This window comes from Eurosta solidaginis, chromosome 3 (genome assembly GCF_040869045.1).
Source record: "Eurosta solidaginis isolate ZX-2024a chromosome 3, ASM4086904v1, whole genome shotgun sequence".
Lineage (NCBI taxonomy): Eukaryota > Metazoa > Arthropoda > Insecta > Diptera > Tephritidae > Eurosta > Eurosta solidaginis.
In genome coordinates this window covers 165037460-165063759 of record NC_090321.1, presented here as the reverse complement: position 1 = coordinate 165063759, position 26300 = coordinate 165037460, and the positions used below count along the sequence as shown (strand labels likewise).

Below are 26300 nucleotides of genomic sequence, written 5' to 3'. Positions count from 1 at the left end.
CCTTTTTCAGTTGCTGGATCCTCAACTTTGCCATGTCCAAGTTGTATTCCCAATCTTCGGAATTGATTCAACAATTCCTCTTCTGACACCAACGTTCGTATCGCTAAACTGTTGAATAAATAACTCCAATATTGAATAATGGAAAATTGGCCTTTATTAACTCTTCGTCAGACACATGTTTCGATAGTCACATTCGGTACACATGAGTCTGGCTGGACCCACATACAAATTGTATGCATCCTGATGTCACGTTGTTTAAATTTTTCCCAAATTATTAAATAAATTATAAAATTAAAAAATTGCTTCAAATAAAATGTTTTCATACATTTAAAAAAAGCAATACGGGCAATCCCCGATTATTAAATCAGTATGCATTTACGTTGAAATATAGGAGTTATATGCAACATTTTTTTTTTTGAACCTTTTAATTGTGTGTTATTTAAATATTTATTAAATTACTTATTTTTATTTTGATTAAATTATATTCCATTCTCTAAATACATTGGAAAATATTGACAAATAATGGCCAAAACACTTTATTATTCTTGCGGAATACAACAGAAGCAAACGTAGTCGATTTTTGAATTTTGCTGACAATCCGGCTCTGCACATTTCGAGCAAAAGAATGGGGTCTTTCTCCGGATCTTTTCATCTGACTCTGCACACAGTCGACAATATTTCTTTGTAGCTAATGTATCTGCGCCGCTTTTTGTAGGATTTACGAGGGGTTTCTAAAAAAGGAAGAAAGAATTTGAAACCAAAGAAATTTATTTGTTATTCTTATTTATTTGTTTTCCTAAGAAGGCCTCTATAGCTGTCCGCGTGCTAAATTGTTTGGATATATGAACGTTATTCTTTCTTTCTTCAACTTTTGGTAGAACCAACGAACTAGCAAGTGTCCATAGGAAGTTGCGTCGAACGTAATTTTTTTGGGTATTTTCAACTTCTTTGAAAATGCAGTAAGATGCCAGTCCCATAACATCCAGCATTTTACAAAAAAAGGCAAATGTCCACCGTTTTGTTGAACGTTTCGTAGTAAAATGCGTTACCATCGACACCAACTTTATTTTTATTACAAAACAATATTGCTTCAGGCTTTTTTGCTTCACCAAAACACTCTATTGTGTAATGTACGGTGGAAATCAAATTGACTACCTTGTTCTTTTTCGGCACATAACTGCAAATTGATACCGAATTGTCGTGAAATCAGAAACAAGATGAAAGAATGGGACGAGCAGAACTTTTTTTGAATTCGCTGGGAATACATCTCTTATTGGCCCGAATAGTGCCAACGAAAGCCATACCAATTTTGGCGAGACACTTTGCACTTTCCAAGGTTGTAAAGAAATTATCTGCAACAACTGTGCGCCCGGTGTTAGTATACGGCTTAGCGAGCTGTAACATTACATTTTCACCTTGACTTACTTCTCTTTCCTCGCCTTCATTTCGTCCTGTATACAATTTTCCTTGTAATGGGTATTTAGTTTTGGAATCACATGCCCACAAAACTTTGATGCCATATTTCGCTTGCTTTGAAGGTATGTATTGGGTGAATTTGGTTTTTCCTCGATATGGAAATAACTGCTCAACTACAATTGTCTCATGGAGTTCGTAGTTATTTGCCAGATTTTGGTTTAGAAAATTCCAAATATCACGAATTGGTGCCGCTTTGTCCAACTTTTGACGATGTTCACGAGTACGAATATGACGAGCCAGGGCAACGAAGCGATGGTAAGACATGCCAGCTCTAAAGATTGGTAGGTTATCCGTACGCCACAAAACATCTGCTTTTTGCATATTATTGTGTGTAACACCAGCTGCAAAAAGAATGCCCAAGAAGCCATCCAATTCAGCTTCAGTCATATCTTTCCAAGTTTTTTGTTGCTTGTCAGGGTTGACCTTATTCCACTTCTCAGTTGTGTCTTTGGCGTAATGATTTGTTTCTTTTATAATAATAAAAGAAATCTTTTGAGTAATACATTTTTGAATAGCTCGATCGCAATGGGATTATTTTCTTTTGGTCCTGCACGAAATCGCATGATATTGTGTGCTCGAAAACGAACTGCGCTTGGTGCATTTTTGCTCCATCTTGTGCCATCTTTACCATACAAAAAGTCATTGGAATTATGTCCTTCCATTATTTCTTCGAACTCATCATCACCATCATCATCAGCGTCATCATCATCATCAAAGGATAATTCATTTGGTTGGATTATTGGGTCTGAAGCTTCATTGCCATGAATACAATCCAAATCCTCGATGTCATTGTAATCATCAGGTAGGTTTATCGGTTGAAGGTTATCTTCAAGTTTTTCAGCTTTCACGTTCCAAATCGTTGGCTAAAGCATCTGCTATACGTTCATAAAATTCACTGTCAAAGTTTCTTCTATGCGGTCGAGTGTTATAAATAAAATCAATTTCGTCACTCATATTTTTTTTTTATCAAAATAGCACACCAAAAAATAACGCGTAGTAAAAAATTATATTTAAGCACTCACTTCCTGAACATTCAACTTTTATTTGTCAACTGCCATCAAAGCAAAATTCAAAAATCAACTCTTTTTCGACCAAACAAATTCAAAAATATGAACTAAAAAGAATATCAACTCTTGCCATGACAAAAAGCAAAGGTTGCCTTAACATTCAAAAATTTGAAAAAATGCATTATGCGCGGTTGCATGCAAAATATTACATAGAAATGTGTGTGGGTCCAGCCAGACCTATGTGTTACAAATGTGATGTATTAATCAACATATCTATATAACTAGATATATATATCAGATATCAATATGATTTTTTTTTACAAATCGACGTATGATTAAATTTTAGGAAGCTACCTAAAATTTCAAACATCTAGCTTAACCCAAAGTGGTCTTTTTTGGAGATTAAAAATGGAAAAGGTCTGGCTGGACTCAAGTGTAAGACGAAGGGTTAAAGTACTTCACAATAACACTTATACTTTGCAACTAGCTTACTTAATCCCAAACTGATTGATAGCTTAAATGAAACTGACTTCTCGCCTCCACGGTTGTCGCCTTTTTATACTGTCTGATTTCCTCGTTGCATATTTCTAGGCTTTTCTAATTCGAGAACTTACTAGTTATAAATTTCTCAGCTACAACTACAAATGTATAATTTTTATAGATTCTCTTATACCCCATGCGCTTGTATGTGTGAGCGACACTTCCACAATCACAATTGCATACCTTTAGGAGCATTTCAGATAAGATATCTGCATGTGCTTGTGCGTTGCTTCTCCGCCGCGTGCATGTATAGACATAATGATTGAATTATTGATGTGAATTGACGTCACTGTTTAGCATCGGCCTACAGATGGCAGTACCCTTTAGTGCCGCCAACAATCGTAACAGTATTATATAATTAACCTGCCTAGTCTTATCAAGTATTGTGACGTCCATATTGCGCTGACTGCCGTCCTGTCAATTAACCAGTTTATGTATAAGGAACTTGAATCAAAATCTGAGTTAAATAGGTGTATGGGCTTCTATGAACGGCTTATGTCTAAATCCAAGAAAGTCGAAATATAACGTCACGTTGAAAACTCTGTTATAGAATATGTTCACATCGCAAGAAATCTTGGTATAGTTTTTAACAAAACATCGACATGGAAAGACCATATCTTTAGTACGATAGGAAAAGCGCATGGAATGCTCCGTACACAGTATTTCACCCCGCTACATATATACTTTTATCCAAAGTGTACTTGATACCTACGCTCCTTAATAGATGTGAGATTTTGTCTAACTGTGACTATGTGAGTAAAAAGAAGTTTAATGTTGCTTCCAATTACATTTCCAGATATGTATATGGGCAGAATAGAATTGATCTGAAAAGTATCTAGACATTTTTTTGACAACCTTTTAAAGGTTAGAACTCTTACTACTCTACATAAGATAATTTGCACAAAAGAACCTCATTACCTATTTCGCTTCAGTTTCTTCATTCAACAAGGTTAATGCTTCTTGCGCATGTTAAATACCGTATGCCAATTTGTGAACGTCAATTCTTTGTCATTTCCATGCATCGTTGAAACTCTCTTCCGACTAGAATAAGGCAAATAAGTAATGCACTGCATTTCGATAAGGGATAGTCTATTTTTATAGCTGACTCACATTTCCTTCCAAAACTTTTTTACTTTACTGATTTCTTATCCAGATTTTCTCACCACCTTCAATCTTCTCTAAGGATCAAACGTATTACCATACTTGTAAATCTCCTTTTTCCTTAATTGTTGTTATCCATTCCTAGGCTAAGTAAGCTCTGTTATTACATATCAGTTAACTATTGTTAATTAAATTTTTTCTTTGGGTTTGGTTGAATGGCACGGACGTTAGTCCATAAAGCCAGGTTGTATATCAGATGGTTCTTTCTTCAGATTGTTGTTATCATCAAAGTATATATGTCATTTTGGCGCCACTGGTACACAATCGTAATACCATAGAGGCCAGAACTATGTGTAGCAGCTTGCGATTTGGTATTAATTTTTGTAATTGTTCGTATTTTCATTTAAGATTGGTTTTTAAATGGCACCACGCCAGGTTATATTCAATTTATGCCTGGTTAAGTTATTAATTTTTAATTTAAAATTGTTGGTGGTTTTATCCAATAATATATTCAATTAAAATTTGTTTTTATATGACACCACGCCAGTTTTTAAACTTCAATAAGCGGTCACTTATCAATTCACTGATTCCTGTTAGGGAGTGCAAAACCACCACCCTGAATCCAGGTCAGTGACGCATTGCATCTCCTAACTCTGCCAAAACGTCAGAAGGAAGCACAAAGCCAACCTTGAGACCTATTTAAATTTTCAGCTCAACCAAAAAACCTGAAAAATTGTAGTTGAGCCGAGTATGACACTGTACGACCACTCCGACGAAACGACTAGAACGGAATTAATTAATGTTTATTTTTTGTTATATTTTTTAATATTAAATAGTTTACTCTTGTTATCTTATGCTGTTCTGACAACACTTTAAAATAATTTTGTCAAATTGTTGTGGTGGGAAAATTAAATAAAATCGGTTCAGAAACAATTTTTGCTCTTTGCGTTGAATGAATGCGATATGTAAAAGAATCGTCCGCCCTACCGCAGCCGGTTAAAATTATTTCAGTTGCCTACGTTACAGAGCCGCAGAGAGATGAGACACCAAGTCGTATTTATAGTAAAACCCACTGGATGGTAATGGCTAACCCGTTTTCGCTTGTCGAATTTAAGTTCAACGTGCCAGTCAGATAAATAAATAAATACCCTCCATCAGCAATTCTAATGCAAATACGTTTACGATGGTAACTTGATCTCTAACTCACCTTGCATTTATGAGATTAATGCCAGCTTCACATTTCCATAACCAGCTATAATTAAGCATAAAAAACGTTGGGGTGCAATGGTCTCATAGGACCGAGATAGACATACACTTCCGTATATAAATATTATCAGTGTCGAAAATATTTTGATTGCGCTAGGTACGTCTGTCCGTCCGTCCGCGGTCAACGTTTTGATAATACCTGCGTGAGAACAAACATCATGGCCTTCGATATGGAACTCCAGCACTTTACCTACTATTACAAGCCATCATTCTTAAAACATGGTTCAATATAAACGCTACATCCAAAAAACTAATGCTTTGCAATAACGTCTATCAACCATATATTTATAAAAATAGTTTCCATATGAATATCTAAAACCTCTATCTGACTTTAAACTGAACTAAGCTGAATTTGTAATAAAAAAAAACTGGGTTTAATATACAACAGGATCTTGTATCATCCATTGGAGTACTATATATTGTAAGCAATTTTCAATATTGCTGCCAAAACGGTTTTTTTTGCTCTCCTGAAAACTGGGTTTTTGCTGGCAGAGTGTATTGAATATAAGCCGACGATATATAGGCAATTCACAAGAGCTCCTATTCGCCGAATCCGCAATGCTTTAATAAAATTTTATATTTGAAACCATGGAAACAACACAAATTTTAGAATTTCTCATGAATATAGTTTTATAATAAAATTAATGGAATGACAACCCCTCCCTAAAATTATTTAGCTTACCGTTTTAGGTTCGGTTACAGGGCGGGTTACCGTATTTATTGGTAATATAACTTTATTGGAGTCAAAGGATTTAATTTTTATATCGGGTATTTGTCTACGCTTTAAATCTGAAAGGCCGGACCTAAAAATAAAATTATCGAAGATCAATACCGTTTCATATATTATATGTTTGGGTTAATATTTGTGCACATATACATACTTCGCCGCAACTACATCTGGCAAAAGAATTGGTATGTGTTTTTTTGGAAATTGTTCTTCACGACGTTTCCGTAGCCTCAATTCAGCCAGAAGAAAATATGTAGCTGTGACATGATTGTACTTATTTTTATCCAGTGCCCTTAGATAAAATAATGTTAGGTCATAATTGCAACACAAACAAACAAAAAAATTACAAAAAACTCACTGTAAAATATCTTCTTTGGGGGCGATATTTCCGTTAATCATTTTTTGTACAATGAAAGCATGGTCTTCATCAGTTAGTTGTTGTCGGCTTATTAATGGTATACTATCTGTGGCATCAAAGTCAGAAATTTCATTAAGCCAGGGATGCGCGGCTATCTGTTCAAGTGTGGCACGGTCTTTTGGATCACGTACTAACATTGAGCTAATCAACTGTTTACAGTGTTGTGACACTTGTGGTGGTACCGTATACTTGCAGTCCATAATCATTGTTAGCGTCTCTGAGTCATTGGCCTTTTCGAATGGTGGTTGACCACAAACAAGCATATATAGAATCACTCCTAATGACCATATATCTGTAGAAAACGAGAAAATTAATAAGAACACAAAAACGATAAAATCAGTGCAATTGGTTGTTATTTTCTTGACTAATTTTTTCACTCACCAACGGCAGGCGCATCGTATGAATCTCCTAAAAGTATTTCTGGCGCGGAATAAGCCAAGCTACCACAAAATGTTTCTAGTTTTTGACCTGGAGAAAACTTATTGCTAAATCCAAAATCGGTTAACTTTACTACACCGATCCTTTCGAAAAACACTACATTTTCTGGCTTCAAGTCTCTGTAATGGTATAATATTACACGATAATGTTTTTAAAAACGTATATTAAGTGTCACATATTTTCTTAAATTCATGTGAATGCAAATATGACCGAGGAGGTCCAGCATATTCAAACAAAATCTTTCGCTCTAATAAAATTGGGCATGTACCTGAACGGAACCCGTATTAATATCCCAAAATATTACCCTAAATATTTTAAGTGTTTTTTCTGCCCTTACTGCGACAACAACTCCATATCTCGATACACCGTCGAATCAAATGGCTTTTTTGTACTGCCGATTCCCATCATTCCACTCAGCATGCTTCCTTTTTTATTTGGGAGGCCGTTCCCGCTTAAGCAAAGATAATTTTGAGTTTCTGTTAGATGACCTAGAAGGTTCGCCGTGATCCTGTAAACTGGTTCTTGAGGTTGTGGAGCTAACAGCACATACTGGACCTGTATCAATATCCGGTAAATAACTATCAATACCGATGCCACTCCCGAGTAACTTGGAGGATTACCTTATCATTGCAATGACATGATTTTTTTTATTTAGGAAGTTTTCCTTACAAGGAAGTTAAGTACGGATATGCCGACACTTTTCAGCTACAGTTCTTATTTATATCTCATATTTAAATATTTTCTATCATTAATTTTTAAGGTGCTTAACATTGCAATAAATTTGATTATCAAACCAGTTGCTCACCTGTGAACGACATGCAACTGATGACAATATGTGATAGCTGTCAATATTTGTTTAAAGTATTTTCGGGCGAATTCTTCACTAAGACCGCCTTCATGCTTCATTATATAATCATAAAGATCGCCACCATCTCCCAATTCCAACACCAAATAGAGTTTTGTTGGAGTGTCTATGACTTCATAGAGACGTACTACATTTGGATGCTGCACCAACTTCATGCATCTGTTAAGTAAATTGTATTATTAACGAATGATAAAATTATGTTGCAAAATATTCTTACCTGACTTCTTGGAATAAATGGGCTTTAGAAATATCATCCAACTTGGTTTTATCCACTACTTTCACAGCAACTTTAGCACCAGTAAATACGTGGCGTGCCAATTTTACTACAGCAAAGTGTCCTGATCCCAGTGTTTCTTCTAAATCATACAATCCAGCTATTTTGCCATCGTATGCCGCACCACTACAACTACTCATTGATTGGATTGATGTTGCTGATGCTCCAAACGCCATACTTGTATCATCACAATGCATAATCAAATGTTCGCTATAATCTTTTTTGCAGCTGTCGCTTTATATAGGCACAATTGACGCAGTGAAACCGACACAAACAAGCAGCACGCAGCACAAAATGCTTACCTCATCAGAATTAAATGCAAGTACAAGACATATTCAATACTTTTGCTATTATTTTATAATCTTAACAAAGATCAATTCCTTTGAAAACAAAATTTTGATAAACTCTAAATATTTTCAGAACTTCTTTGATTCATGCGATAGTGGATCAGCGGTGCCAAGTTTGTACTCGCAACCAATAATTATGGGTAAAATTGTTTTGATCACAAATGTGCACATTTATATTTAAATTTTTGATGATTTTCTCCACATTCAAGCCTGCAGAGTTAATTAAAACTCTTTAATTCTTATTTCTAAATCTCTTATCGAAAATGTTTCTTTAATTCTTCACTGGATCGTCATCTTTGACTGCATCTAATGTCTGTATGCGATGGGCTCTGGCTGTAGCAAATGCATTTTTAAAGCTGCCAGACTGGTGAAGCATAAACGAGAAGTCTACAAGCAGGAGAGATTTTCAAACTTGCTGACATATATGAACTTACACTATCTAATAGCTGAATTCAGTAAGCCGTCTCTAGTCACTATTAGAGACTATTTGGGGTGAAAATCACTTTTCAGACAATTTTCCATTCTGTAAGCTGTCTCGCGTCTCCAGCCTCACAAAAGCAATCACTAATTTGTGAGCTGGGCCGGGGCAGATCACAAACGTGAAAATTTCAGAAAAAGTATGAAAATTATTTGCGAAAAACGCTTTAAATATATTTTTTTTTATTCCTCAAATTAAAATAAGCATAGAAAAAATTAAAAAACAGAAAATACTTAAAAAAACATCGAACTCTATGTGGCGCCGCTGAGATTCGAACATACACACTTTGCGTTTTTCTATAAAATTTGTGAACGGCGTTTTAGCGAGCTCAGCCAAAACACCACTCAAGATTGCGTTGACAAAATGCAATGCTATATTATTTGTTCAATGTATGAGTAAATTGTCAAATTGGTGAATTTCGTTGTTATGGTGAATTGTTTTTGTGACTTTCGTTTACTGAATACCGAAATCATCTCAAGTCACAAAAATTGTCTCTAAAGGAAAATCTCAAATTTAGAGACTTGAGATGAGACTGAATTACAGAATTCAGCCGTAAAACTCCGATTCAACCAAAGAGGATAGATATACTCTTTAGTTCTAGGCGGATATATTGTTCTTTCGTTTTTTTAATGCCTTTTGATAGCGGCCGCTGTGGTATGCCAGCAGCGTACCACATCTCCCACTCAGAAGGTTCTGGGTTCAAGTCCTGGGCAAAGCAACATCATAGATTAAGAAAAGTTTCTCCCATTAGAAACAAATTTTTTTGGCGGGGTCCCCCTATGCAATTGCCCATTTGTGTGTTAACTTCCATACTCGATATTTTGTCACAATAAATTTCCGACAACGCGCGTCCGCTTTTGTTGTGCTTTGATGGTAAATGCTTGTATAAATTTTGTGAAATGGGAAACTCTAGAAATACTGATAATTATTTGCATGGTGTGGCATCCTTGCCGAGATTGGACGTTCACTTGCATGAAGGAAGATTTGCAATTACGCTTAAGATTTCATCTATTTCATGGGATCTGCCCCGCTGTGAGTCCTAAAAAATGGCACAAAGAAGAAGTAGAATGTGTCCCCATATTGGGAATCAACATGTGTTGGAGATAAAAAAGCTGGAAAAGGTGTAGAATGTCAAGTCATAGGGACAATTTATGATACGATGGTAACAAAAATATTTTTTAATTTTTGCGAGTAGGTAAAGTCTTGTGCGGACTGCGATTATTCTGGTCCAAATTTATGGATATGTCTGCAGCGCAACTGTTTACATGTTGGATGTTCGGAACAAGCCAATGATCATAGCACTCAACATTTTCAGTTAAACAATTGCCATTGCCTTCATATGAACATGTCATCACAACGTTTATGGTGTTACTTGTGTGAACGTGAAGTCTTTATAGATGTTAAACCAACATTAATAGAGGATCCTTTCCAAACAGCTATGAGGTCAACGGTCCTTTCCCCAAAAGATGAAAAAGATAACAGCGATGCAACGGATGGAGGAGAAGAGAATAACGAAGATATCTCCACATCAACAACGGGTTTGGTGGGATTGCAAAACATTGCAAATACTTGTTACATGAACTCTGCATTGCAAGCGTTAAGTAATGTTCAGCCAATGACGCATTATTTCCTTAATTGCAGTGACTTAGTAGAGCACATTCTGGAACAAAGCTCTAATCGCAATAAAGTTGGCCTTGCTAAAAGTTATCAGCGTTTAATGCATGATATATGGTGTAGAAACGATGTTGGGAAAGGTAACAATTTTGTAACATTTTTTACATTTTCTGATAATTTTTCAAACATAGATTATATTGCTCCAAGGGGTATATTATATGGTATTCGAAGTGTTCATCCAATGTTTCGGGGGTTTCAGCAACATGACACACAAGAATTTCTGCGTTGTTTTATGGATCAATTACATGAGGAACTGAAGGAAAATAGTCCAATATTACCTACAATGACTAGATCGAAGGCCATAATTTCTGAAATGCAAACATCAGATGAACAAGTTGATACAGATTCTGTATCACAATCTAGTTCATTGTCAGACTCAGAGTATGAAACTTGTGATAGTAGTCTATCTCAGCACTCGAGTCAGCTAAAAGGACAATTACACTCAAGCAATACAGATCGAAATAGAAGATCTAGAAAAGCACATATCAGTAGTACATCTCAGCCCCAAGCTGTAGTTCATTCGATTATAAGTGATACATTTGATGGTAAATTGCTATCTTCAGTTCAATGTCTTACATGTGATCGAATTTCAACCCGAGAAGAAACATTTCAAGATCTATCGCTGCCGATTCCAAATCGAGACTACCTTAATATGTTACATCAAACACATAGCATAAGCGCCCAAAGTCTAAGTTCAATTGATACTTTGGCACCTAATAATGCCGATGGCTGGTTATCATGGGTGTGGAAAATATTTCGTTCTTGGCTATGGGGTCCATCAGTAACTTTATATGATTGCATGTCAAGTTTCTTCAGTGCAGACGAACTCAAGGGTGACAATATGTATAGGTAAATATTAAAAAAAAAATACTTCATTTCATTATATGGATTTGTATAACGTACATTTGGTGTTGTTGTTGTTGTTGTAGTATTAACGATAAAGACACATCTCAAAGGCTTTAGGGAGTGTTATCTATGTTGAAGGTCGTTTGCCGGATATAGATCCGGTACGTTCCAATAACAAAGCACCATTAAGTTACTAGCCCGACCATCTGGGGAACGATTTATATGACCCTATTAAACCTTCTGGCCATCCCGCCCTACCCACCCCCTAGTTGCATGTGGAACTTGGGGTCGCCGGAGCCTCGGCTGTTAATGAAACAGGATTCGCCACAGGTAAGTGAGGTTGACAGCTGGGTTGGAGAAGCTACATATTGCGCTGGCAACCCCTTGAGGAGGATGCGCTAAACAACCCCTTGAATCAATTTGGTATTTTAGTCGCCTCTTACGACAGGTATACCTACCGCGGGTATATTCTAATCCCCCTAACCCGCTGGGGGTACGTACCTTTGGTGCTTTTAACAAGCGCCCGGGAACGTGTTTAATTTTTTTTTTTTTTTTCATTTATTAAAGGAAATATATATTAGCACAATAATATCATGTATGATCGTTAATAGTACAACAGACATTAAATAACAGAATAATAATAAAACAATCAAGCTTTAAATTTAAAACATTAACCTAACCTATTTAAGGAATATAAAATAATATATGATGGAAACCAAAACAGATTCATAACAGAAATGCTCATCACAGTTCAAAAATAAAAAAGTTTAACATTAGCAAATATTCCTTCCCAACGCTTACGAAAGACAATTAGGAAAATAAAAATGACCTTATTATTAAAATCGGTTATATGTAAATATACAGAAAGCTTGCAATGTGCTATTTTCGAAAACAGAATTGCTAGTTGGTTGGTAGATCTGTTTTTTTTCACATCGTTGGCTTAACAAAGATGCTAGTCCGTTTTTTGAATCCCCATTTTGATCTGTAAACACTTTTATTCTTAATAATTTCTAAATTTGAAAATGCAGTTTGTGTTCAGTTTATCTTGCTTAAATACCAATTAACATAGTACATCAAAATAAAGATGTTTCCGACTTAGCGTTAGTTATTTTGGGCTTATCTCATATTTTAATTTGAATTTTTTTGTTCATTATGGACTTAGTACATTTTCTATCTAAAAATGTTTCCACTAAAAAATTACACTGGTAGCAACAACACTTAAAATGGAATACATACTTCAACACGATGCTAGTAGAGTTGCTGAGATAGAGCCAGGGAGTCATGTTTAATGAACCTAAATTTCTAAACCCAGTCCCCCTTCGGCAGTGGCACATAATCCCATCGGCTTATGTGGCTTAGAATATTCCAACGGACCCGGATGGTCGAGGCTTAAAGAAAATGCGGCTATTATATCCTCGTGCCGGTCTCGAACCAGGAAAAGACTGCCCATATCCATACCCCAAGCATTCGAAGATATTTCAATTGTGCAGTTAAGTACAATCCATGGGACAAAACAATATACAAAACAATAGAATATTTGGGCTGTAAGTAAATTGTATATTGCACTATAAAATAAGGAGTATCACAATCGTCCAATTCGAAAACGCTTCGATGGCGTTTTGTACCTCGTGAGCGGAGAGTCGTGGCAAACATTTATGCCTACACATTTTCCAACAGCACTTTAGAAAATATCATGTTTGCAACGCATCAACAAAAATTAATTACGGTTTTTGAGGTTGCGTATTTGCCATGACGTAGCAAATGCATAGCCGTATATAATTTTTTGGCGTTTTGTGAAATATTTATTTTCCAAGCCCGATCGGGGATGATTCAATATGACCGCATTGTCCCTTCTAGGTCATCCCTCCCCCAGCTTCTAGTTGGAACTTGGGGTCGTTAGAGCCTCGGCGGCTAAGGAAACAGGATTGGCTACGAGTAGGTGATGTTGGCAATTGGGTTGGACAATCTATAAATTGAATTGGCAACCCCTTGAATCATTTGGGTATTTTAATCGCCTCTTACGACAAGCATACCTTACGTCAAGGCCTATCTGTCCGGTCAGGCGATGCAAACCCAGAAATCATCAACATCTACATCCCTCCTGCCACCTGTTGCCCCAGTGGATACCGCCCTAATATTAGCGCCTTACTCACTGGCAACAATCGCATTATCTTAGGCGACTTGAATGCCCATCACGATCTATGGCATTCAAACTTGCGGGCGGATAGTATGGGTGAGATGTTGGCGGATCAAATTGAAGAAACGACGTTCTGCACTATAAACGGAGACGCCCCCACACGTATGGTAGGAAGCTGTCACAGTTCGCCGGATAACTCAGTCGTGAGCGTAGAACTCGTAAACTGCGTCAACTGGCAGCCGATGGTAACATTTGCATCCGACCACCTCCCTATACTTATTTCATTCGAGCGTACCGCCGACTTCATCGTTACAGAAAAACGCACTTTCATAAACTTAAAAAAAGGAAAGTGGGACGAATACAAATCTTTTCTTTCAATCAAATCTTTTACAGACAACTTCTTTGCTGCCCTCCCTATCCCGACTGATGCCCGCCAAGGGGAGCGTGCTTTACGCAAGGTCATTGAATCCGCCTCGGCACGTTTCATTCCCGCCGGGAGAATTCCCGAAATTCGGCCTCACTTCCCGGCGGAGGCCTCAAATTTAGCGAGAGAACGTGACCTTATAAGACAGCTCGACCTAGGCGACCCCCAAATAAGGGATATAAACCAACGCATCAGATTGCTTGTGGATGAACACAAGCGGGCGAAATGGGAGGAGCACCTAAGAGGTTGTAACCTCTCTGTCCGGTGTGGGTAAACTTTGGTCCACCGTAAAGTCCTTATCGAATCCGTCTAAGCACAATGGCAAAGTTTCCATCGCCTTAGGCGATAAAGTGCTGTCGGATTCGAAAAAATGCGCGAGAGCTTTCTGCCGTCAATATGTAATGCATTCTACGGTCGACAAAGATAGACGGAGGGCCAACAGACACGCACATAAACATAAATTCAGCGCGTCACTAATTACCATCACCGCCAGAGAGGTTGAAGATGCCATTGGTCACGCTAAACCATCCAAAGCAGTGGGCCCAGACGGCATAGCCATGCCGATGCTTAAAAGCCTAGGGAAAGAGGGTTTCAAATACTTAGCACATGTCTTCAACCTGTCTCTATCCACCTTTGTCATACCCGAAAAATGGAAAATGGCCAATGTGGTCCCGCTACTAAAGCCTGGGAAACCAGCTAAAATAGGAGAGTCGTATCGTCCGATATCTCTCCTATCGCCAGTAGCAATGACGCTTGAAGCCATTTTGCTCCCCTACTTCCAAGTAAATTTGCTGCTAGCCTGTCATCAGCATGGCTTCAGAAAACTCCATAGCACCACCACCGCGCTAAATGCCATCAGCACCCAGATAAATTGCGGTTTAAATAAAAACCCCCACCATAGAACAGTACTCGTAGCGCTAGACCTATCAAAAGCTTTTGATGCGGTCAACCATGGCACGTTACTGCAAGACCTGGAAGGGTCTACCCTGCCCCCATGTCTTAAAAGGTGGACCGCAAATTATCTGGGTGGTCGGCAGGCATCGGTGCAATTTAGAGACGAAACATCAAAACCAAGAAGAATTAAAAAAAGGGTGCCACAGGGTGGTGTCCTATCCCCACTTTTGTTTAATTTCTACATATCCAAGCTACCTTCAAAGGAGTCACTATCGTTTCATACGCCGATGACTACACAATAATGGCCACAGGCCCAGGCCCACAGATCGACGATCTCTGCAACAGAATAAACGGCGACCTGCCTGATCTCCAGTTTTTTCGCCTCGCGAAACCTGGCATTATCACCGACTAAATCTTCCGCGACCTTATTCACAACATGGACGTCCCAAATGTCGACCATTTTGAACATCCACGTCGATGGCACTACGCTACCGACTGTCCTACACCCCAAAATCTTGGGTGTGACGTTTGATCAGGATCTACATTTTGGTGAGCACGCAGCCGCAACTGTCCCGAAAATCCAGAGCCGTAATAAAATAAAATCCTCAAATCCCTTGCTGGCCGTACCTGGGGAAAAGATAAAGAAATGCTCATTACTACATACAAAGCAATTGGCCAGCCGTTTATGTGCTACGCGTCACGCATATGGTCGCCAAGCCTAAAAATTACCCACTGGAAGAAGCTACAGGCCTACCAAAATACTGCTCTCAGAATCGCCGTGGGCTGCCTTCTTATGTCCCCAGAACACCATCTACATAATGAGGCGAGAATACTCCCCATTAGGGAGAGAAATGAGATGCTAACCAAACAGTTCCTGTTGAATACCTAGAAACCTGGGCATCCAAACAGACATCTGATTGATGAGCCAACACCGCCTAGGGGCTTAAGGAGTCATCTCCGTAAGCATTTTGAAGCAAAAAACACAAGCAGGTTGTATAAAATGCACTAATGCGGCTAGACGCACTTAGGTATTAAGGGGGGGGGGGGGGGGGGGGGGTAGCACTTCACTTTACTAAATAAAATAAAATCGCGATAACGTTCGATTTCAAATATAAACTTTATTTATTAGGATTAACTATTTAATAATTTCGAATTTATCACTTGTTTATTTTGAATATTTATATTTGCGACGATTATAGTTAGGGTGATGGCGAATAACTAATTTTACAACGGCCCAGCACATTCCACTGGACCGTTTACTTCCTTTTACTGAGAGCATACATATGTATGTGGGTATACATAGATATGTGTACGCTAAACAGTAATTATGTTTCTTATTTACAGGGTTCTTCAAACAGGTAAATATACATGGTATTCCAAAAAGGGTGAGTATAGAATAAAGGTAAGTAATTTTAAGCAAATATTTCATATAGGTAAATATTTCAAAGGTAAGTATTTATAATATAAGTATTAGAAATTAATTCATTTCAATATAATTATAATTTTTCTTTTCAGATAATATGTATGTATTATATATATAAATTTATTTTAATCCTCAAACTCTATAAGGTTATCGCTCATGTCTTCAACATGCCGGCGGGCCTGGGGCGAGGTGATCTGCATGAGATCCTGCAGCTCCTCCAGCGTTTCCTTGGCTTGATTGAATAAGCCGCGAAGGCGCCTTTGGAGGATAGGACGACGTGGTTGGCGCGGCTTCTCTACACGACTGCGCTGGGACTGAGTAGTGGACTTCGGCCTGGTTGCCGTGCTAGTTCGCCGTTTCTGATTCCTCGGAGGTCGATTTGTTTCGCGGTCATGATTTGGCGAGCGTTTTGATAGAGCGCGGGGGGCCTGTGAAGCAGAGTATGGTGTGCTAGCCCGCAGCGACGACAACTTGTTGGAGAGTCACAGGCGCCCGTTACATGTGAGGTGGCTAAACAATTTATGCAGTAACGGTGCTAGCGCTCGTCTGGAGTCATAGTCAGAAAAGCGCGGCAAAATCGAAGTGAGTGAATGCGGCAGCAGAGGCGGCACTTCCGATAATCCTTGGATCTGGAAAGAAACGTCGAAAAACCTTATTAGAAGGGGGTATGTGTGATGAGGAGAGATTACATTCGGGTATCATGAGGGGTCCTATAAAACTGAGGAATACGATTAGGCGGGGGGTAACAGACAGAGTTTCGTTATGTTGCGAGTGACAGTTCCGCCCTCGGTTCGGATATCTACTACGCCAACACTTTGATCACGAGCAGTATAAAGTTTTGTGATTCGGCCTAACCGCCATTCGTTGGGTGGTAAGAGATCGTCTTTAATGACGACGAGGTCACCTTCCTTAATGTTGGCTTCTTGGCGTTGGCATTTGTATCGCTTGTGGAGTTCCTGAAGGTATTCGGTTTTCCAGCGTTTGCTGAATTGGTGATGCAGTACCTTTAGCTTTTGCCATTTGTTCACTAAAGAGAGGTTCTCACAGTTAGGCTCAGGAATAGACAGAAGGGCAGCACCGCGTATAAAATGACCTGGAGTTAAAGCTTTTAGATCGTCGGGGTCTTGTGACATTGGTGAAAGCGGTCTGGAGTTGAGGACCGCTTCTATGCGAATGAGGAAAAGCATACGAAAACGCAGACGTATGCTTTGGCGTATAATGCACGTCGGAGAGTTGACGTTTTGACGAGGAAAGGCCCTGCAAAATCTACTCCAGTGGTATGAAAGGGCAGTGAGTAAGTTACGCGCTCTGGTGGTAGAGCGGTCATCACTTGAGATTTCATTTTTTGCTTATAGATAGTGCATTTCTTGCACTGAAATATGCATTTTTTCACCCTTTGTTTCAGGCGGGGAATATAATATTCTTGTTGGACCATGCGGATCATAAGTTGTGTATCGGCATGGAGTAAGGTTGCATGGAGGAAGTCCATAAGGAGAGCGCAGTACCGTGAGTTGTCGGGTATGATTATAGGGTGCTTTTCGTCGTGACTCATGTCTGCATAGGCGAGGCGTCCATTTACGCGTAATAGTCCCATTTCGTCCAAGACCGGGTTGAGCGGAAGCAACGAACTTCCTTTTCCGAGAGACTTTGCAGCTTTGAGGTCTGCAATCACTTTTCCATACTGGTTTTTCTGAGCGTTCGCAATGAGCTGCACCTTTGCCTGACGAATCTCTTCTTGGGTGAGATGAATTGTGGAGGGTATCAGCTGTTTCCTGGACTTCGAGACAAATCGGCGAATGTAAGCGAGGACTCTCAATGCTCGAGCGAATGACGAAAACCGGTCCAGAAAGTCATGATTTTCCAGTGAGTTCAGGGCTTCTATCCGTCATTGTTCTGGGGGTGAGTCATTATGATGGCTATCTTTCGGCCAGTCAGGAAGGGAGTGTACGAGCCACCTTGGGCCGTTCCACCAGAGTGAACAGTCGACCAAGTCCTGGGGTCGACATCCCCGAGTGCCCATATCGGCTGGATTTTCTCCACTGGGTACATGTCGCCACGTTGCGTTACTGACATTGTCGAGTATCTGGGATACGCGGTTTGCTACATAGGTTTTCCATGTATGTGGTGGCTTTTCTAGCCAAGCCAGCATTATGAAGGAGTCTGTCCACAGAGTCAAGTTGCTCTCTGTGAGTTTAAGCGAAGTTCGAATATGCTTTACTAATTTTGAGAGGAGTAACGCTCCGCAGAGCTCTAATCGGGGAAGGCTCACTGTTTGTAGGGGTGCAACTTTACTTTTTGCTACGAGTAAGTGAGAGGATATAGAGTTATCGCTGTGTTGAACTCTTAAATAGACGCAGGCACAATATGCCTTTTCAGAGGCGTCGGAGTGGCACGTTGGGGGTGAATTGAACCCAACGTGGAATTTTTATATCTCCAATTGCTGAGAGGTCTTCCGTAAAGGATTTCCATTTGAGAAGTGAACCGGGTTTGACGTGGTCATCCCAATCCGTTCCTTTCATCCAGAGCTGTTGCAGGAGAGTTTTTGCTACTATCATTATAGGCGATAGCCATCCTGCCGGGTCGAAAAGTTTCGCGACGGACGAGAGAATATGTCGCTTGGTTGCCGAGTGTGCGTCTGATATGGAGTTGTACGAATAAGAGAAGGAGTCTTCGATTGCGTTCCAGCGTACTCCAAGAGTTTTTGTGGAGCTTGAGTCGTGGAATTTTAGAAAGTCAGCATCGAGAAGATCAGATTCGGGGATTGATTCCAATATTTCTGGGTGGTTCGCTGTCATTTTTTTGAGTGGGAAGCCTGCTGACTTTAGTGCTTCGATCAACTGAGTCATGGTTTCGCGAATGGACTGTATGTTATGTCCGCCTGAGAGAATATCAACCACGTAGGTCTCTCGCAGGAGAACGTTGGTAGCGAGGGGGAGTTCGGCTTTGCAGTCTTCTGCGAGCTGCTGCAGGGTGCGAATCGCCAAGTAGGGAGCACAGTTAACACCGAAGGTTACTGTTTTTAATTTAAAATCTTCTACTTGGCCTTGGGGAAATTGACGAAAGAGTATTCGTTGGAAGTCTTGATCTTCCTTGTGGACATATATTTGCCGATACATCTTCTCAATGTCGCCGTTAAATACATATTTGTAGAGTCGCCAGTTGAGTATAACGACCATTAAATCATTTTGTAAAACGGGACCTGTATGAAGCACGTCGTTGAGTGAGATGCCGGAGTGAGATCGTTTGGATGCATTGAAAACTACTTGGACTTTAGTAGTTTTACTATCGGGTTTGAGTACGGCATGATGTGGTAAGTAAAACGAGAAATACTTTCCATCACGTATAATTTCCCGAGGGGTTGTGGGCTCCATATGATCTAGGGTTAAGTATTCCGCTAAGACGTTGGAGTAGGTCGTTCGAAGCTCTGGTGTTTTCTCAATGCTTCGTTCTACGCTGAGGTATTGTTGCTGAGCAGCGGGTCTAGAGTGCCCTAAAGCTATTGAGTTGGGAAACGAGTCTTTAAATGGGAGTTTTACTACGTAGCGGCCATCATTTCTTCGGATTGTGGTACTTTTGTAGAGCTCTTCGCATATTAGATCATCGTCTTTGAGAGAGGAAGCCGATGGCACTTCTTCTTGTTCCCAAACCCTTTTGAGTAGGTCTTCGAGGAACTCCTTTTGCGTTTCAACTACTTGAGTTGAGAATGTTGAGATCTGTTCCTTAAGTGACCCGCTTAATATCCACCCGAAGATTGTGTTCTGGGCTATTAAACTTCCAGCTACATTGGTTTTGAGGCCCGGAATCAGTATTTGAGGGAGTATGTCGCTACCTAGTACCATACCTATCTTGGCAGGCGCGAAACAGTTGGGGTCTGCTAGAGGGAGTGTTGAGTAATCTTTGAGGTCTATATAAGAGACTTTAAACGTTGGCAAGAATTGCGTCAGTTGAGGGAGTATGATCGCATTAGTTGCGATTTTAATATTGAGATCTGGAGAACATATGGTGATTGAGCACACCTTATCTGCTTTCTGGACTGTTCGTCCGCCCATTCCCAATATTTCGTAATTGGTCTTTTGAACGGGTAGACCAAGTAGCTTTTGTATTCTAGAGGTTACAAAAGTTTTTTGGGATCCTTGGTCTAGAAGAGCACGAATATTAAAGGTTTCTCCTTTGTGTAACACGGGAATGTTTGCTGTAGGGAGCAAGGTTCGCTCTCTACTACTAGAGAAGTGTGAGAGTACGTTCTCCGTGCTGTTTTGAGGAGCTAGCTCAGAGTTCATCGATACCGCTTGTTGAGAGGTACAAGGCTTTTCTTCATCGATGGTCACGTGAGATGTGACGAGATTTTTCTTCGGTTTTGAGCTGTTTTGCGTTTGGTTGTTAGCTGAGTAGTGTAGGAGGGAGTGGTGTCGCTTTTGGCAGTAAACGCAAGTGAAACTGCTTCCGCATTGTCTTTCTGAGTGGGAGTAAGCCAAACAGTTCTGGCAATACCTGTTTTCCCTTACGAATTTGTTTCTATCTTGAACTGAGAGCTCTTTAAATTTGACACAATTCATCAGCGAGTGATTGCTGTTGCACAAATTGCACGAAGCCTGCCTTTTTGGGTCAGTGTGCAATGAGTGTGTCTTGTTCCTTGAGTGGAACGAGTTATTAGTAGGAGTAAAAGACCGCGGGGTGAAATTCGATTGATTAGGCTTTGGTTTGTTAGGCCTATATGTGGTTAGGCGTTCAACTACCTCATACCGAGTAGTCAGAAACTGGTCCAATTCGGACCAAAGAGGTAACTCCTTACGAGAGTTGAGGGATTGCTCCCATAAAGCTAGGGTTTCGTCTGGCAATTTAGAGGAGTATAGATATACTAGCATCGGGTCCCAATTAGCTGTGGATACTCCGTTTGCCTTAAGGGTTGAGAGGCAATTATTGATTGTGGTTCGCACATATTGTATGCGTTCACCATTTTCGCTGGTTACGGGTTGGATATTAAATTGGGTTTTGAGCTGGTTGTCGACGAGAATTCTGCGGTTTTCATATCGATGCTTTAATGCATTCCACGCAAGCTCAAAACTTTGGTCATTAAGCGGGTAATTTTTAATAAGGAGGGCTGCTTTACCTCGGGTTTTTTGCCTCAAATGGTAAAGTTTTTGGGCAGGAGAGAGTTTGGGGTGACTAATGTACACTGCAGTGAACATGTCCCTAAAGGATGGCCAGTCTTCATATCCTCCGTAGAAGACCTCTGTGTCACATGCAGGTACCTTTAAATAATTGGGTTGATTAGAAGGGGGGAGCGTTGCCAGCGGAGTCGGATCGGTTCTACTAGCTTCTTCTGGGGCTGGCCTAATACTACTGAGGATCTCATTTATCCGTAGTCTCGTATTTAATCCTGAATCGTTGATTTGGTCGTATCTTTCCTCGCTCGATTTCCTTATTGTCTCTTCAATGTTGCTCATCTGAAGGTTTTCATTCGCCATGTCCACCAAAGCCATGTGTTTGTTTAGTTGCTCTAGATAGGTCTTGAGACCAGCTTCCGAGTGGTCAGTTTCCGCGATGTTCCACCACTTGTCGCAAAAGTTCTCTAATCTTGTGGCTTCAAACATGAATTTTTTATTAAAGATTGCTGCTTCCTCTTCGTCACTCTGAGATTTCGCTCTTGTTTTCTTTGGTGCTTGGGGTAGGAGGGATTGTGGTTTTTCTTCACCTGTGCCGCCCATTGTGAATTTAATTCAATAAAAAATTGATTTAGGGGTTCTAAAATTGTATCAAAAGTTTCAGGGTGATTTGACTTCTTTTTACCCACTGTATTTTGAGTTGTTTTTTATAAGTTGAGGGCCACTGTACTTTTGACTAGCGGGTTTTGCATAAACAAGTGAGGGTGGGAAATACTTGTCTTAGCGCATCTAAGTATGTTTATGTGCATACAAATATATATATTCAGCGAACAGAAATAAATAGTGGTCGGCGGAGTTAATTTGCAAATTACCTAAATTAAATGGTGTTATAATAAGTACACCTAAAAGGAATTGAGAGAGTCAATAATGCGCTGATTAACTTTGAATGTTTCAGGGACCGAAACAACGTTAAATATTTTGCAGTTTTAAGGCGGAGTTTGCCTTTTGATTTGGGACGAATACATATGTGTATATATGTAACGTTTGTACTTTTGTAAGTCGCAACCAATATCTAAAGTAATTTATTCTAGGAGAGCAAATTTCTTGTGGTGGCTGTGAGAAACGGTATACGGTAAAATTTTAAGGGGAAAGTCTAGTGGAAGACCCGACAAATCTTACAACGGGTTGGTATATAAGTAAATATGTGATATGGGCATGTGTATATATGGATATATGTAAGAATCACAAATTTGAGCGTATTACCAATATACCTATGTATATATAAGAAGAGCTTAGCGGAATTTTATTAAATGAGAGAGATTTGCGCAAAACGGTGTTTTGTACGGATTCTTTCCAAGATCTTGTCAACTTTACCGTAGATGAGTGCGATTATGTATTTGCTTAGGGGAATTCCGCTGCACTTATATATGCATATGTTTTGGGCAAGGTGTACTCACTTTGGCATATTTTGTTTTTTACCACCTGATTTTTCTGTTGCGGGATTGTTGTTGTTGTTGTCGGTCGGTGTCGCTGATGCTGTTGCGCTGACGGCAGTATTGCTTTGCTGTTGTTGTGATGGTTTTGCTGCCACTTTTGTAGGTCTACTGCTCGTGGTTTAAAAAATTAATGTACTTTGTGGATGCGCTTTCAAACCACTTTGATAATGGGGTTTATTTTTGTTATTTATGTCTAGTTTGGTTTCCTTAATTTTTCCCAACAAGAGCTACACTTTCTTCTTTTCTTTTTTTTATATATTTTTTTCTTTAATATAAATCGTTTTTTTTTTTTTTTTTGTTTTTTGATATATAGAAATTCTTTTATTTCTCTACTTTCTTCTCTTTTTTAATATTTTAAAACTTTTGTTTTTCTTCCTGTTTTCCGACAACTTTTTCCGTTTTTTTTCCAGCACTTAGCCACTGTAACTTCGCCCCACTCACTTTTTCAGTAAATTTGGTATATACTTTTGTTGCTTTTATTCTTTCTGTACTTGTATATTTGTATTTGTATGTATATATTTTTTAATATTTCACACTTAATTTGCACTTTTATTTTATGTTTAATACTTTTTAATATAATGTATTTTTTATATCTTGAAACTTTTGTTTGTCTTTTTATGTTTTCAGCACTTTTACTTTAGATAATTATATTAGCGCGTCGCGTCTACCGGCTTTTGTGTATTGTTTTTAATGTAATCGTATTTAATTATTATTTGAACTATTTTCTTTTCTAGGTCGCTCGTTCACTGTCACTTGATGGTACCAAAGGACCATGTATAAAATGCACTAATGCGGCTAGACGCACTGAGGTATTAAGGGGGGGGGGGGGGGGGGGGTAGCACTTCACTTTACTAAATAAAATAAAAGACGATAACTTTCGATTTCAAATATAAACTTTATTTATTAGGATTAACTATTTAATAATTTCGAATTTATCACTTTTGTTTATTTTGAATATTTATATTTGCGACGATTATAGTTAGGGTGATGGCGAATAACTAATTTTACAACGGCCCAGCACATTCCACTGGACCGTTTACTTCCTTTTACTGAGAGCATACATATGTATGTGGGTATACATAGATATGTGTACGCTAAACAGTAATTATGTTTCTTATTTACAGGGTTCTTCAAACAGGTAAATATACATGGTATTCCAAAAAGGGTGAGTATAGAATAAAGGTATAATCCTCAAACTCTATAAGGTTATCGCTCATGTCTTCAACACAGGTCCTTGGTGAACTCCACAAACAGGCGTCGGACCTTTATGTCAGGAATTGCCCGGTGAATCCAGTACTCAAAGAAAAGTACCCAAAACTTGTGGAAGAGGAACGCATACTCCCCAGGGAAACGCGTGCCACTCTTGCTCAACTTCGTTCTGGATACTGTAACAGGTTAAACTCTTACCTATCCAGAATCAACCTCGACATACAAAATGTATGCCCCGCTTGCAATGTGTCCCCACATGACACCAACTATCTCTTTAATTGTAATGTGGAACCAACGCCTCTAACACCCCTTTCATTATGGTCCACCCCTGTTGAAACAGCAAGTTTCCTTGGACTCCCGTTAAAGGATATTGATGACAATTTGTGATCGGTCGCGGCTGTTAGGTGGGGCGAAGCACTGCTACAACAACAACAACAAGCATACCTGCCGCAGATATATTCTAAGCCCCTAACCCACAGGGGGGAAACTAAGATGATCTAAATTATTAGTGGAATATGCATAAAAGTGCATTATTTCATATTTGGGGGTGGTGTACTAAATTTAGATTGCTTTACACTTTCATTATCATTAAACTATATTGAGAAATTTGAATTTGAATTCCTCGTATTCTAAATAAAAATTCCTTGAGATTTTTTTCACTTCTCCCTTTCCTCCTATTCTGAACAATGTTCGAAAAAGAGGAAACCGGTTATGGGAGAAAAGTGGGTATTATGAATGTGAGGGAGAGGGAGATTTCTTTGCCATTTTATAGGAGTTTTTTCACTAGTTAAATTAAAGGGAATGCATCAAAATAGTTAAAGGAAATTGGTTCTTTTAAGAAAGAACACTTATTTGTACAAATTTGCGCTAAAATATGTATTTACATTCTACCACAATATTCTCACTGTTAATACAACAACAACAGCAATCACAATATTCTTTATTTTAAGTCGAAAAGTATATCATAAGCAACGGAAGAGCTCTTTGTATATTTGATGCAGCCATCCAGAAATTGCGCAAGGATTTTTTAAGAAGGCTTAATTAGATTTTGGCATATAGCGAAAGGCGAACTCAACTCGACGTGGCCGCCAGAAAATTGCTTTGCAGAATGAAAGCATGTAACTCCGGCGGATTTGTGTTAACCCGCCGTCTGCTTGTGCTCCTCTGTTGATGTTGCTGTGGCAGCAATTCATTACTCATTTCAGTGTATACCACATGAAATGCAATAATGTGCATTGTTTATACCTCATTTCTTAATTTCAAACAAAATCGCAACAATAATTAAATTTTTCAATTTTTTAAACAAAATAAGAAATACGCAACGAAATTTCAATTGACAAAACAGCTGACTTCAAAAATTCGAAATTCCTATTCCCCAATTTTTCTTCTCCCTAGGAGAAAAGAATTGGAGGAATTTTTCCGCGAGAATATTTAGAATTTGTCTGTTTATTCTTGTATCTTATTGTATCTTATTTTATATTATTGTATTGCTTTTACCTCTGATGATTGTTGCTTTGATTACATTCCGAAGAAGCATGACTGGTGAGCCAATTTTCAAAGTTGATATATGCGCAGGCATTCCTTTTGGTTCTAAGGAGTATAGAAATTCATTTGGATAATTCACAATTTTATCTTCATCTGTAACTGTGTCGATCGATTTATATTTCGTCACTTCACCAGGAAATTGATTTTGAAAGCGATCATTGATTTTGTTAACATGATCATTTTTGGGAGCTAAGATAGTTCTTTCGCATAGCCAAAAAACAAAAACATTTAATTTTAAAATTCTTAATTCTGAAATATGAAAAACTTTCGTCTTGATCGAAGGAACCTCGAGCCAAAATTTGGTGATGATCGAAGTATAGCAAACACGTTTTCATAGGGAACACACACACAGAATTTGATTTTTATAGAAGATGTAGATAGATTACTAAACGTCCAAAAGGCATAACAGCTAAACTCAACAATGCAGTCAAACTTTAGGTGTTAAAATAACTTAAGTTTGTACGGCAGCCATAGTTTTTCCCCATTCCACATTTTACTGGAGGTTTTAGGACTTAACGTCACATAGCTCCTTACCAATTTTAATTATCCTACCATTACGACATCCAGATATATGCAGTATAATATATTCCATTTGTATGGGAGGTGTCAC

At 38.8% G+C, this 26300-nt stretch overlaps 2 protein-coding genes across 2 annotated transcripts in view; one reads left to right on the top strand and one right to left on the bottom strand.

Moving 5' to 3' along the window:
* The window catches only part of Snrk (SNF related kinase), a 42448-nt gene extending 33644 nt beyond the window's left edge, over positions 1-8804 (bottom strand). Inside the window, exons 1-6 of the mRNA XM_067773715.1 lie at positions 8056-8804; positions 7779-7997; positions 6917-7092; positions 6476-6827; positions 6272-6409; positions 6073-6193 (exon numbers count right to left, since the gene is read on the bottom strand). Of these exons, the coding sequence (XP_067629816.1) occupies positions 6073-6193; positions 6272-6409; positions 6476-6827; positions 6917-7092; positions 7779-7997; positions 8056-8309 (1260 nt within the window). The 5' untranslated portion in view covers positions 8310-8804. The remainder of the gene's footprint in view (positions 1-6072; positions 6194-6271; positions 6410-6475; positions 6828-6916; positions 7093-7778; positions 7998-8055) is intronic.
* Positions 8805-9471: 667 nt separating this feature from the next.
* The window catches only part of Usp20-33 (Ubiquitin specific protease 20/33), a 34101-nt gene continuing 17272 nt past the window's right edge, over positions 9472-26300 (top strand). The window contains exons 1-3 of the mRNA XM_067773714.1: positions 9472-10058; positions 10133-10691; positions 10743-11460. Of these exons, the coding sequence (XP_067629815.1) occupies positions 9984-10058; positions 10133-10691; positions 10743-11460 (1352 nt within the window). The 5' untranslated portion in view covers positions 9472-9983. The remainder of the gene's footprint in view (positions 10059-10132; positions 10692-10742; positions 11461-26300) is intronic.